The 14,787-nt window shown below is 39.5% G+C and overlaps 2 protein-coding genes and 1 long non-coding RNA gene across 6 annotated transcripts in view; 1 reads left to right on the forward strand and 2 right to left on the reverse strand.

Moving 5' to 3' along the window:
- LOC141568817 (uncharacterized) overlaps positions 1-14,787 on the forward strand; it is a 302,708-nt gene that overhangs the window by 120,269 nt on the left and 167,652 nt on the right. The window lies entirely within an intron of this gene.
- Positions 2,696-7,576, reverse strand: KRT40 (keratin 40). Its single transcript, XM_019747535.2, has 7 exons — positions 7,127-7,576; positions 6,334-6,416; positions 5,861-6,017; positions 4,877-5,038; positions 4,672-4,797; positions 3,291-3,511; positions 2,696-2,795 (listed from the first exon to the last, which is right to left on the reverse strand). The coding sequence occupies exons 1-7, from the start codon at positions 7,574-7,576 to the stop codon at positions 2,696-2,698; spliced, it is 1,299 nt and encodes a 432-aa protein (XP_019603094.2).
- On the reverse strand, positions 10,859-11,155 carry LOC109455865 (keratin-associated protein 3-3). The gene has a single exon (XM_019747760.2). The coding sequence runs from the start codon at positions 11,153-11,155 to the stop codon at positions 10,859-10,861; it is 297 nt and encodes a 98-aa protein (XP_019603319.1).

Here is a 14,787-nt window from a genome sequence, read left to right on the forward strand (position 1 = left end):
TATTTATATCACACATAATAAAAATACATAAATAAAAAATTTTAAAAAACGTAATTTACAATAGCACCGACAAATGTAAAATATGAAGGAATAAATTTAGGAATAAATATAATGTAATTCAAGATGGATTAGAAAGACTTAAATGCTAAGGTTACACATATAGAGTTCTTAGAAGAAAGCAAGGAAGACTATCTCATAGTCTTGTGCTAAGTGAAGATTGCTAACACACGGAGAACATGATCATAAAAAAATACGTTAGACTTCATCATAATTAAAATCTTGCGCTGATCAAGATATACCACCAAGAAAGTGAAAAGGCAAGCCACATGCTGGGTGAAAATATTCTCGACATATCTGACAAAGGACGTCCTCTGTGACCCAGTAATCACAAAGATCTCCTTTATGCTGTAGCTAATTTGTTCCTTATCTCTGTAATTTTGTCATTTCAAGAATGTCATGTAAATAGAATCATACAGACCCTTCAAGATTGCCTTTTTTTACTCAGCATAATGGTCTTGAGATCTTGAGGACATTTTGGTTGTTTCCAGTTTTCGGCTATTACAAATAAAGCCACTGCAAATAATCGTGTGTTGTTTTTTTTCCAAATCCTTTCCTTTCAACCTACACATATCATTATATTTGAAGTGAGCTTTTTGTAGAAAGCTTATAGTTGGGTAATGATTTTTTATTTACTCTGCAAATCTCTGTCCTTTAATTGGGATATTGAGATGATTTCTTGTTGCTGTAATTACTGACACAGTAGGGCTCAAGTCTCCATTTTATTTTTTGTTTTCTGTTTGTTCCCTCTGTTTTTTTCATGTCTCTGTTTTCTTTTTCCTGCCTTTCTGTGGGATACTTGAGTATGTTTTAAAATTCTACTTTGATTGATCTGTAGCCTTTTTTGTTGTTGTTGTTTTTTTAGATTTTATTGGGGAAGGGGAACAGGACTTTATTGGGGAACAGTGTGTACTTCCAGGACTTTTTTTCCAAGTCAAGTTGTTGTCCTTTCAATCTTAGTTGTGGAGGGCGCAGCTCAGCTCCAGGTCCAGTTGCTGTTGCTAGTTGCAGGGGGCACAGCCCACCATCCCTTGCAGGAGTGGAAACCGGCAACCTTGTGGTTGAGAGGATGCGCTCCAAGCAACTGAGCCATCCGGGAGCTCAGCAGCCGCTCAGCTCAAGGTGCCGTGTTCAATCTTAGTTGCAGGGGGCGCTGCCCACCATCCCTTATGGGACTCGAGGAATTGAACTGCCTTGTGGTTGCGAACCCACTGGCCCATGTGGGAATCGAACCGGCAGCCTTCAGAGTTAGGAGCACGGAGCTCTAACCGCCTGGGCCACCAGGCCGGCCCCGATCTGTAGCCTTGTAAAGTATTTCTTTGCATAGCTTTTTCAGTAGTTGCTGTAGGTATTATATTATATATGTACAACTAATCATAGTCTGTTGGTGCTGACATTTCATCACCTCAAGTGAAGTATAGAAACCTTACCTCCCCTTATATCCCTGGACGCTGTTCTTCTTGTAGCTTTCTGTGTTTCCTGTCTGTACCTGCTGGTGTTTTGGGTTGTTGGTTTCTCCAGCTCCCAATATGAGATATAGGAGACAGAAAGAAAGCCCAGGGAACTCACGACTGTGTTGCTCCCTGGATACCGAGGACTCTAGTTGGTTTGGCTTCTTCTTCCACTTTTTAAAGTCTTCTTATATTTGCCTTATATGTAATTTCTAGGAGTTTGAGTCATACTTAGGAAGAGGAATGGGAAATGTACCTCTACTTCATCTTTCTGGAAGTGGAAATTCTCCACTCTGTTTTTTAAATGTGCGAGAATGTTTATTCTTATATCCTAAATGTCCCGTGACAGACCAATGTAACATGTGGGGTTTCATGCAGCCACTAAAATAATGGTCACAAGACACTCTTATATATTTATTAGTATTGAAAATGCTTGGATGACATAGTGAAAAAATAGGTTACACAACTATATGCATATGTAACTATGATTACCACTATATGGAAAAACCTATTATAAGAAAGAAAACTAGAATTTCCTAAAATACTAACACTAGATGTAAAGGGTATGGAATTATAAGTGCTTTCTCCTCCCTTCATGTGGCAAATTGAAAAAATTTGAAGGACTCTAGTATTTTTATAATTAAAAATAAAATATAATACAACTTTTTTTTATAATTAAAAATAAAGTAAAATAAAATTTATCATGTTTTATTTCTAAGTTTACTTTCACAAAGATACATACAACTATCTTCTAAGACATTGACAGTTTGCACGGATTAATCTATTTGTATTTGAGGGTTAAAAAAAAATATTTTCAGCCTGGATTTATGCAAAAGCAAACTATCAGCATGGGTTTAAGTAATTATCTTGGCATCATATGGTTATTATATCAACAGTAATAAGACACAAAGCTACATTTGTCATGCTACAGGAATGAAACACATTTTATTTGGAGATTAGCGAGAAAGCTTTATAGGTTTCTAGAATATCACAAATAAGCAGGCGGGTGAGGAAATGATAAAGCATAAATATACCGAGGACGCGTCAAAGACAGCTTTAGGATATGAAAGCCTCCTTGACTTTGAGTTTCAAGTTTCAAGTTTGGATGTCCCTGGAGGACGCGCCCTCTCCTGTTCTGGGCACTGCTGGCTTCACTCCCTCCAGCCACTGTGCTGGCTGTTGAACGCTCAGGCACAGCAGTCTTCAACTGTACAAAGTACATACGCTGAGCACGGCTCGCAAGTGTTGCTTGACACGCTCGTTGTAGAACACGGGTTACAGGGAAGCCTGTGGAAAATCCATTTTGAACAAGAGAAAGCTGGATAAAATGTCAACTCAGAAAAAATCATGCTGGAAGTTACCCTGCAAATTATGTTCTGAAGAACAACACTCTTTGCGGAATAACATTTGACCGAAGCCTGTTTCATCCCCAGACCTAGCATTGTCACTTCACGTTCACTGCAGCAGTGGCAGTTGAATAACATTGTATATATTTTCTTAGGCATGTTCCCGATTTCCCTTTAAGGGGAGACAAGAGCAAAGGGAGACAGACCCCCACCATGAAATGTTATATGTGATACTTATACTGCTTCAGAACTTTAGAATATTTTTGAACATTTCTATTGTCATGTGATTAGCCTCAGCTGCTGTTTGTTACTCTTTTAAGATCTTTTAACACCTTGGGGAGGTGTGACCTTGGCCAGATTTTGGGGAAACAGGATCCTAGTCCATGAGCCTCTTTGTGACTCAGGGTGACTTTGAGAGTAATTGTGTGGCACTTGCCTGCTGTCCTCGGTCTCCAGCAGGCCCCGGTACGTGGCGATCTCGCCCTCCAGCCGGGCCTTTGTGTCCAGCAGCACCTGGTACTCCTGGTTCTGCCGCTCCAGGTCACAGCGGATCTCAGCCAGCTGGGACTCCACGTTGTCGATCAGGCACTGCATCTGGGCCAGCTGGGAGCTGTACTGGGCCTCGGTTTCTGCCACAGTGCACTCCAGAGATTCTGTCTGCAGAAAGAGCGCAAAAAGGGCTGTGCAGCATAGTCTCCGGGCCAGATGGCCTGTTTCCAAAACCTCTATCTACCCATTTCCAGCTATGTGACTTTGGGAAAAGTGCTTAGCTTCTCTGAGCCTCAGTTTTATTCTATAAAAAGTGGACGTTACAAAGTACCTATCCCACAGGACAGTGAGGAGTGAGTTAATATGTGTAAAGCACTTAGAACTATGCTTGTAAAAACTTTAAGGGCTGTGTAAGTGTTCGTTATTACTACCACCACTTGGGCCTTCACAACCTGCCGTCACAACTTACTTATGTAGCTTAGGAAGGAGGACCAACAGCATTTGAAAGGAAATGCTGAATATGGACTTGTAGCAGGAGGATGTGGTCGAGTGTGGTTAAGAGAAAAGGCTCTGGACTTGAACCACCGGGACTCAGCTTCCACATTTGCTTCTTAAAAATTGCATGACCCCTTGTTACTTAGCTGAGTCTCAGTTTTCCTCATCTGTATAATGGGGTTAGTAAAGGGACTTACCCCATAAAGTTATTGTGAGGCTTAATGGTGCCTCTTACAAGATGAACGCTCACTGAGATATTCTTTATAGGACCTAACATGGCACAAACACGGTGGTATTTGACTAGAACTGGTTAATGTAATCTTGAACGCATAATATTCTTGTTGCTTGAGTAGAGTGGGGTGCAGGGAAGGGTCTGGTGGAAGCATGGATCCTGGGAAAGTTTGGGATAGTGGTAGAGTGCAAAGTGTGAATACCATTCTTTGTGTCTGTGATATGATGGTGAGCTTGGAAAACTGGCCTGGATCAAAAGAGAGTTACACCCACTAGAGTGCTTGAGTGCCTTTGACTCAGAGGTTCCTCTCTCGTTCTGCCCTTGCTCTTTCCCCTCTCTCCCTGTCTCTGGAGGTTGCCACAGCATCCTGCTCAAGCCCAAGAGGAAGGTCAGGGCATCCTATCAGGACAATACAAGCTGTGGACGTCTGCTCCTAGCTGGTACTTGGGAAAGGCAAGGACATATAATCCTTGCAAATTGGAGATTCAGACTTCCTGCCGCATGAGCTGTGTGGGTCTCTCCTATGAGTTATGGAAGAGGGGATACTATCTTAGGGCCTGATTCTTCAGTGACAAATCAGAGCCTTCTTTGCCGGACACACCAGGCTTTGCTGTGCTTGGAGCTCGATTTCCAGAGTGTTGGCTGTGCGTTTCAGTTCCAAGATCTCTGTCTGGCAGCCCTGCAGCTGCTCTGCGCTGGACAGCTGCTGTTGAGTCAGCTCCTCCATCTGAAACACAGGCATGATGAGAGAATGCAAAGAGGGCAGAGGTCTGGAAGCCTGTCTTTGCGCTGCTCCAGGTACTGACCTGAACAGCGAACCACTCTTCCGCTTCTCTGCGGTTGTTGGCGAGCACCGTTTCATACTGACAGCGCATCTCATCCAGGACCCTGTGGAGGTCGATGGTGGGGCCACTGTCTAGCTCCACACTGAGTCGGTCACCAAGCTGTCCACGAAGCACGTTGACCTCCTGAAAGTGGCAATGAAGTAAAGAATGTCACAGAGTGGTGGAGGAAAAAAATCACCTCGACATCCTAGTAAGATCCCTTTTTTGTTTTTCAGAGTAGTGAGTACAAATATGGGATTTAGATTCAGATTGCCTAGGTTGAATCTCTTTCCATCACTCAGTTTCTTCATCTGCAAAATGGGTATAATGATTTTATCTTTTCCACAGAGTTAGTGACCGATATATGAGTTAATACGCACACAAAGCACCTATAAAAGTCCTTGGCTCATAGTAAGGTCTCAGTAAATGCTAGCTGCAATTCTCATCAACAGATGTTCAAAGGGAAAATGTACTTTGTTACATCATTCAGTTTTTCACATTTTAGATTCATCAATATAGGATAATCACATACTTCATATTATGTGTTTTTAAAAAGTTTATTGATGCAGAATATTTAAAAAATACTGGTCCAAATATTGTTAGACTCTTTATGCCCTTTTTGAAATGGTTTCACAGTCTGTGTTTATCAGGCTGATTTTCTGACCTTATGGATTAGAGTTAAGCATGGGATAAAGCCTCCAGGGAAAGCCATTTGTGGCGTTACCACCTCCATAAAAGCAATGGCCAGTGAAGAGTTTGGTTCTTTCATCTGGCACTGGCTAGGGGCCAGTTCACGGCTACACTCAGAGACACAGGGGAACGAGCAGGCTGAATAGTAATAGTGCCTTCAGTAATTTTGTTCCAGCTTTAGCAGCATCTACCCAAGTTCAATTTATATACACATATGAAATCTGTCAGTTTAATTTGTCAGGCTTACATTCTTTTGGCAACTTCCATGTTCCTCACCTCCTCATGGTTTTTCTTCAGGCAGAGCAGCTCCTCCTTCAGAAACTCCACCTGGGCCTCCAGGTCAGACTTGCACAGCGTCAGCTCGTCCAGGATCCTGCGCAGGCCACTGACGTCGGTCTCTACCAGCTGGTGAAGGGACAGTTCAGACTCGTACCTTTCACAGCAAGAGAGGCATGTGCTTACTTTGCTAGACACTGTGCAAGGCGCTGGGACACATGGACTCAAGGAAGCCACGTGCTGTAATTTCTTCTACATCTGAATAATAATCAATTTGAGCTTTGTGAGCATTCTTAGCTTAAAAAATATTATACAGAGAATATTTGTGGCATGCGCACGTGTGTGTATGTGTGTGAGTGTGTGTGTGTGTGTGTGAGAGAGAGAGAGAGAGACAGCGAGAGAGAGAGAGAGAGAGAGAGAGAGAGAGAGAGAGAGGTAACCATAAATTATTTTCAGATTTACATTCAACTTACTTTGCTCTAAAGTCATCGGCAGCCAGTTTGCAGTTGTCAAGCTGTATAGCGAGTCTAGAATTCTCTGCCTTCGTGCACAAGATCTGGGAAGTAAGTTGTTAAGTAATAAATGGTTCTTTGAGAAAAATCTAAATATCTGTTCTTTCAACAGCTATGCCATTACTTATCTTTTAAAAGTTTTTGTAAGAAAGTATAAGATAGCTTTTAGCCTGCTTTTCTTGTTAACCATGTCACTTCATGAAAAAAAAAAAAGGAGTGCCAGTTTATAAATGAAATAGAGAAATAAAAAGGTTTAGTTTTTTAATGACCCGAGACATTTTGCGGTATTTCTTGGCAGGTGAACTCAATTAAACTTTTCTCCATAAGCAGTTTGTATTATGACTGTATCCCCATATATGATAATAAAAATCCATCAGTAAGGAAAGAAAATTATTACTAGGTAAAATTATATGATTAAAAAGATGATGTTTCATCTTATGATAAAAATAATACAGATGTACAGTGTTACCTACATACATAAGTAATTTTAGATATAACTCCGTTTTTCCTTACTCTGTATGTGTGAAAGGTAGAGTCTAGAGGTGAGTTTACTGTGGTCACTCAGTAATCAGTGGCAGCACTGGCGCTTAGTGGCATTTCCTGACTTTCAGTCCAGTGCCCTTTCCTCTAATCGCATCACCACTCACAAGTCCCTTTTCCCAGGCTTCCTTCTGCAGGACAGCCTTTTCTAGTATAAAGATCAAACAAATCACAGTTTGGGAAGGTGGAGCATTAGGGCAGTGAGACACCAGACCTTTTGCTGGAGATCTTCAATGGTGTCGAAGTAACACTGGTAATCGGGGCACACCAGTGGGATGTCCCCTTCATACTGTTCCCGGATCTGGCATTCCAGTGCTGCATTCATCTCCTCCAGGCCACGCACCTTCTCCAGGTAGCTGGCGAGCCTGTCATTCAGGAACTGCATCGTCTCCTTCTCACTGCTGTTGAACACCCCATCCTCACACCAAGCACAGTGCCCCACCAAGCACGGAATATTACAACTCCCAGAGAGGTAGCATGGAGCGAGGCAACCTGTCGGCAAATGAGACCTGGATAGGAAGCAAGGGGTCTGGCATCTGGATGTAGCACAGGCACTGCTGGGGAGACAAGTGGTTTCCACGGGGCAGGTTAAAGCAGTTGCACCATCACAAACCCTGGCACAGGACTCAGAAGAGCAGCACGTGGTGGAAGAGTCCGAAGGCATCCTTTTAGAAGTGAGGAACGAAGATCAGTGACAAAACTCAAGTCGCCTGACTCCAAAAGTCTCCTCCCCTGCTTGGACTTTTATATAGCCCCCCACATGGGTATTTACAGAATGTACCGGATGTTTTCCTTCTCGCTGTAGGTGCCAGTTTTCATATGCTCATTCATTAGTGTTGTTTATTTGCTGAGGAAGAGTTTTATGCCTCATAAAAGAAGCATAACTTCAGGTTACTAAATAAGGACCCATTCCCATGTGCCAGTAGGATAAAATACTTGTTTCAGAAAATCTTCATAGGAAGCATTGTCGTTTTGACAGAATAAGGAAAGAAGGAGAAAATTTGGCCAATCAGTAATTATAGCTACAACTGATTACAAATAAGGAAAATAATATTCGCACAGATTTTGATGCTAGCATTGAGAATTGTTTATGACCCCTTTTATAATTAATATTACAACACATTGAATGCTATTTATTTGTTTGTGCCACCACCATAAAATGTTCCACGTGATTAGCAAGCTTTGCAGTGCTTTTTCTGGTCTTGCTGTGCTCACATGGTAGAGGAGGCAGGTGTATGCTGGCTTTAAAGTGTGTGTGTGTGTGTGTGTGTGTGTATATAAATTATATCTGCCTGTGGGGAAGTTGAAAAGTCACTCTACATGACTGATGGTCATAATTTGTGCCCTCCAGGCCAAAATACAAATGGGACACCAGACCTTTTTGGGTTATCAAGACCTGGAGCAGTGATCTTTGATTTCCTGAAACTTACCTTTCCCATATTTCTTATTCCTCATTTTTAGATCAGAGATACTAATTTTCACCTGTATCTCTAATAAGAGTGAAATATAAATTCTAAGGTTAATCTTTGAGTCTCTTGGGAAACCCTCAGTGATTACACTTCAGAGTAGGGGCAATGAAGCTACAGAAAGCTTTTCTTCTGAGATATGGAATCTCGTATGTATGTATGTATTTTTGAAGTCCCCAATTTCATGGAAATTAAAAATGCTGGAACTAGGAAATAAAATTATATAATAAAATATGTCACTAAATTTGGAAAAATTTCAACCTTTTTCCAAACCCAAATTTTTCTGCGCTACTTTCTCGTATTATTTTGGAACAATGACTTCATGTATCTTGAGCCACAACACTTTCCTACAGGCTGCTCAGGTTCTGTTAATTTTTTTTAAATCTTTTTTTCTCTACCTTTTAGTTTTGATAATTTTGATCTATCTTAATTCATTGACTTCACCCCTAATTGGCAGTTTCCAATCTGCTCTTAAGGTCACCTATTGAATTGTTTATTTAAGATTGTATTCTTTAGTTCTAGAATTTTCATTTGCTTCTTTCTTATTTAATTTAAATAATTAAATTTAATTTGTTAAATAAAAACGTAAAATTTTACTTTAGATCCTTATCTTGTCTATTCTTTTCACATCTTTTCATCTTTTCCTTTAAATCTATGAAAATATTTGTAATAACTGATAATTCTTGCCTGCTAATCATAACATCTATGTATCTGTGGACCTACTTTTATTGGCTGCTTTTTCTCTTGATTATGGATGACATTTTCCTGTTCCTTCACATCTGGCAATTTTTAATTATATGCTGTCATTCTGGATGATGTATTTTAGGAAGTCTTGATTATGTTGCAAAGTTTTGGGTGTTGAGTTTTATTCTGACAAGAAGTTAAATCACTGGAAGATCCTTTTGATACTCTCAGGCTTGGTTTTCTTAGACTTTTCTAGATGAGGTATAATTTGCTGTATTCTTTATCAAGGTTGTGGTCCTTACTCTTTTAGTATGTCCTTCTGGAACATTGATTAAATATCTGAGGTACTCCCAGAGCTTTGTCCCCTCTGGATGGGCTGGCACTTCAATATCTGTTAGTGTTGAATGACTTCTGGTATCTCCGTTCAACTCTTTATCCCCCAGCAGCCACTCTCTGCTAGCCTTATGGAATTTCATCCTGTGTGAATGCAGCCCAGTCCTCTGCAAATACTTGATAAGAACTTTTACACAGATTTCTGCATCCTCCCGCATGCATCTTCGTCCTCTCTAGAACACTGTTGTGCAAATTCCAGCTGCCTAAACTCTATTTAAATATGCCACATGTGCCTCAAACTTGTCATGTCTAGAGTAGAGCACAGTAGTTCCCTTTTTAGTTTCCTCCTCTGTTACCATACTCAGTTGGTGACCTAACTCCACTGTCTAATCTTTCTTTGACACCCTCTTCTCTTCCATATCCCTTTGACCACCAACTCCAGTCAGCTTGTCTTTGACTATGTCTTTCTTCTCTTTATCACCATGGTAGCAATTGTAACTTGTTAATTGTTCTGAATTTTATGGTACCACAGCACTTTAATAATTCTACTGATAAAACACTTTTTAAAAAAAATTATACTAGAATGCCTGGCATTCATAAATCATTGTTAATTGTATAAAGGAATGAATGGGTATTGTATATGTTTCTGCCTCACCTTCCAGACTGTCAGCTCATTTTGATCAGGGACAGTAAAATGCAGGACATATAATAGATATTCAATAAATGTTTATTGAATGAATATTATATTATTATTTTTTGCATAAATAGATTAAGTCACCTGGATTAGTTAATATGTCATATCATATTTACTTTTCAGATCATGTTCAGTAATTTCCAATCTATCTTAAACCATTTTTTTTTGGGAGGGCAAGTCAATGAAAGTTTATTTTCAAAGTATGCTGATATATTAAACCATCTTTTATGCAAGTCCATTTAATTTTATTACAAGCAAGAAATATTTATCTGTACTGCCACCATTCTCAGTTTTGCAGATGCCCTCTTAAAATGCTGTTCTTAAAATGCTGACTTTTGGAGTTAAGAAAATACATTTAATGAATTAACAGAAAACAAAGTAATTGTAGACATTTGTGCTATGCCAGAGATGTAAAATTTATTAGGATGATCATGAAAAAGCTCCTTAATTTCCAGGAAGATACCACCCAAGACTAAAAACAGAATTCCCAAATACCCAAAGAAAGATACACTTTAATATGAAGGACTTGAACAACTTGGGGAAACCCATAGGCATCCACCTGCTCAAATTGCCCTTGGTTGCTGATATCCGCTACGTGGCCATCGAAAGTCTCTTGGTTTTTTTGGGGGGTAGGGGATTGTCAGTGACAGTGCCATCCTTGATCCTATTTCGGAAGCAAAGTCAGTGAGTTGCAGTACTGAGACAGGTGATCACTAAAGCTTCTGGGTTGACTCTTTCAATGTCAGGCACTGGGCGAAGCAGCCATCGGTCAGCAGCAGCTGGGGAGGCAGGGCTCACAGCAGGGCTGAGTGTAGGTTGTGACGTTGATGGTCTCCAGGCCTGGGGTGGGCAGGCAGGAGTTGAGCAGGAAGCAGGTGGGCACACAGGGCTGAGGAATGTGGCAGGGTGGGGGGCAGTTGTCACAGCAGGTTGGCTCCAGTAACCAAGTGGTGTGTGGGCAGGTGCTGGGCAGGCAGACTCCGCACCGGCAGCATTTGTCGGAGGAGCAGATGGTGGAGGCGGGACCGGTGGGGACGCTGCAGCAGCAGGGAGCACGGCAAGCCATGGTGGTGGGAATCTGGTTTTTATTGGTTTTGTTTCCAGACAGATGAGCTTTCTGAGGTGATCCTGTCTCTCCTTGCTCTGGGGTTCTTATATACCCTCCCTAATGGGTGTTGGTCCAACCAGAAGGCTTCTTTCCTGGTTCTTGTTTATGTTAGTGTATCCATTATCCTTTAATTGGTTTGACATTTAGATGCTTGTAAACAGTCTGTATTCTCCCAATTAACCTTTATTTGAGTTCCTTGCTAAATTTGAGCCTATTATTCTTGCTATTTGTCACTGGAACAGGAGCTTTATGAGGTATTACCAAAGGCTTCTGCTATTAGAATTCCAACACCAGCCCTGCTGGGGAATATTGTATGTCATGTCAGCACACCTGTAGTTTGTCGGTCTTATCTCTAGTGCTGGTCAGTTTTTATTCTGTTTACCTTGATCTGTATCAGTTGATCTGATGAGGTATTCTTGTTTTAAAGAGCTAAACATAATTTTAGCTAACTTTCTTTTAGCTTTGGGACCTGTTTAAAATTACTTTTTTAATGATATATAATTGACCTATCACATTGTATTAGTTTGCTTTTGGGATTTTGATGATCAAACTTACATTAATATGAAGAAATACTATTGAGAAATATAAGCAGACTTAAAAAAATACCTATTCCATTTTTTCCTATAGAATATTACATATTAAAAAATTTACACAATATAGTAAAGTATAAAGAAAACAACTCATCCATAATTTTATCAAGAGAAATTCTCCATTAATATTTATGTATATATCTCTCTCTAGTCATTTTTCTATACATTTGTTTATCATTTTATTTCATTATTGGAATCATATTGTACATACTGTTCTATAACTTTCCTTTTTGTTTAAACATATGGTTTCATTATCTTATATTCTTAAGTATATTTGATAATGTTATTTTTAATGTTTCCTAGCATTCATCATATAGTTGTACTTCTAAGTTACTTAAAAATTTCACATTATTAATCGTTTATGTTATTTTCAACTTTACGATAATTTTGGCAATAGTAAACAACGGTGTAATAAATCTTTATGCACATTTCTGATTATTTCAGAGCAGAAATGATTATTGGGTAGAATTATTGGAACAAATGTTAATTAACAATATTTTAAGGTCTTTGATAGTTGTTACCCCATTTCCCCTCCCCCCCAGAATGGTTCTATTTACCTGTTTCTTTCTATTTATGCATTCCCACCAGCTATGTTTGAGAATTCCTGTTTCTATATTCTTTTGATGGATATTTATTTTAAAAGTGTTTGCCAGTTGGTGGGTGAAAAATGAAATTTTGTTAGTGTATTTTTCTCTTTTAACAAGTTAGGCTATAACATTCTTTCGTATGTGCATTGTCATTTATCTTTCTATTGAGAACTGTCTCGCTTTGTTTCCTTCACTGTTAAGTGTGGAAAAATTGAATTTTTGGCTTATGTCGTATAGTTTAAGACCATTATGCTACTATTTAAATGGAATTGCTACGACTGAAAAGTGGTTATGGGCCCTAAGCTAATATGTTCACATTTGATTTTGTTCGCTGTTTTGTTTTGTTTTGTTTTGTTTTCCAATGCAGTGCATTTTCTCTCCAGATTGAATAGGGCTGTGTTAGGGAAGGCCTGATCTCCAGTTCCAGGACACCATTTGAATTCAGGCACAGTTCAGGATGTAAGAGGGAACACAGAGGGGGCTCGTGTCCGGGATCATCCTGATCCAACCATTTCCACTCAGCTTTGACTCACTCATCCTTCAAGCCAGGGTTCTTCCCACATTTCCCACCTCCTCCTTCAAGTGTGTCTGTGGCTCAGTGCTTGATGGTGGGATGTCTGTGTGGTTTGTATTGGAGGAGTGTAGATTCGAGAGGACCATATTAGGAGTCAGAAGATTTATTTATGGCCTCAGTACTGCTCACTACCTTTCTTGTTGTGGCAAGTAATTCACTTTTTGGAACCTCATTTATCTTTTCTGCAAAATAAGGGTAATAATATCTACATTCTTCTCCTCAGAAGGTTGTTGTGAGGCTTCCATGACATAAAATGGGATAAAGTCCATAGACAACCATGAAATGCTATACAAAAATAAATTATTACCGTCATTATCTAAATAAGTTGCAGATCAAACTCAAGGTAAGGGAGGGGGGAAGAAACATAATCCAAGGAAGAAAAATATAGCTGAAGGCAGGTGAAAGAACAACATTATAGGAAATAGGAAAACTTATATAAATGTCCACACCTATAAGTAGAGGAAATAGTTGGCACAGAAATTAATAAATTTCAAATTAAAAAAAATTCTCTATGACCCCTCTTGGAAGAAAAGATGCATGATCTCTGCTTGTGTCCCTGGACCTCACCCAGATTTACCTTTGAGTGAAAACCTGCCAAGTTGCTCACCCTTTTATTTATGACTGATTACAATTTTTCAGTATTTAAAACATAACTTGATAGACATTTACCCAGCAGTTACCATGTGCCAGGTAACATGCTCGCATGGAACTTGGACTCTGCTGAAAGGTTTATCACACACATAATATATTATTATAAATCACTGTTACTTTACATTATGATAGGAAGGAAAAAGACTTGATTCTAAGAGCAGAAAAACAATAAGCAAAAGGAAGTTATTTTGACATTCTAAGAAAAATATTACAAAGGGGTTTGCAGACTTTCACAATCAGAATTTCATGGCAGAAAGATATCACTCTCTTCCTCAGAGTGCAATATGACTTTCCGTCCAGCTTATAAGGATAAAGGAATTGTTGCTGTTCTGTGTAAAGTGTATGTTTCCATAATTACGAGTAAGACTTAAGGTTACAGATTAGAAACAGTTGTAAAGTAAGTTTATGATAATAAACTCATCTCTTTTATTGAAAAGACTGGTAGTAGTTTGTTAAAATGTATTTTGTCTGCATTGGTCAGAAGACCTGAGAATCACTCTCTTTTGTTTATAAATAAGGATAGTGAGTTTAAGAGAGGTGAGATCATTTGCCTTAGCTGGCCTGGTGAGTAACTTGGTAAAAACTAAGTATATGACCTGTTGGGATTGAGCTACCTTTTTATGTGGTTTACAATTAAGTTTAAAGTATGTATCGGAGATGCTAAACATATTTTATTTTTAGAAACAAAGGGTATCTTTTTTCCTGTAAGTGAATGGAGGAAGATCACATTGATTCTTGATTAGATGGCAGATTTCAAAGTGCTGAAAATCTACACACCCAAGAACATGCCCGGCTTTTAAAATTATACCATTCTATAGGCAATGGAGTATCTGTGACAGTAAAGGCGTAAATTTAAGATGGATAATAAAAGGAAACAGAAATAAAATATGATTGTTAGTCTCTTGCTTCAAATCTCTCGTTGCTTTGAGGTTTTAGTCTAAACCCCATTTGACTGCCCCACCCAGACTCTTGGCATTTCTTCTCTCCTGCTTGCCTCATCCGCTTCTCCCCATCGTCAATCCATCCATGAGTTAGTAAGCTGCTGTTCTGTCTGGAACAGCTGCTCCCCACCCCATCTGCCTCATGGTCTTTTAATGCTTAGCCTGGATAGCATAACTGTTTCGTACCCTGATACTGAATCACCAAATCTGGGCTTTTGTTACTCTTTGTGCGTGCTTGCACGGCATG

This window comes from Rhinolophus sinicus, linkage group LG15, assembly GCF_036562045.2.
Source record: "Rhinolophus sinicus isolate RSC01 linkage group LG15, ASM3656204v1, whole genome shotgun sequence".
NCBI classification, from domain to species: domain Eukaryota; kingdom Metazoa; phylum Chordata; class Mammalia; order Chiroptera; family Rhinolophidae; genus Rhinolophus; species Rhinolophus sinicus.

What these genes read in the sequence shown, in the direction of transcription:
- KRT40 (XM_019747535.2), bottom strand. Translation starts at nt 7,576, where the DNA reads ATGCCTTCGGACTCTTCCACCACGTGCTGCTCTTCTGAGTCCTGTGCC. An exon ending in TTGAAGATCTCCAGCAAAAG is followed by an intron (nt 6,417 to 7,126) that starts GTCTGGTGTCTC and finishes CTTACTTCCCAG; the next exon opens with ATCTTGTGCACGAAGGCAGA. An exon ending in TGAAGAAAAACCATGAGGAG is followed by an intron (nt 5,039 to 5,860) that starts GTGAGGAACATG and finishes TGCCACTTTCAG; the next exon opens with GAGGTCAACGTGCTTCGTGG.
- LOC109455865 (XM_019747760.2), bottom strand. Translation starts at nt 11,155, where the DNA reads ATGGCTTGCCGTGCTCCCTGCTGCTGCAGCGTCCCCACCGGTCCCGCC.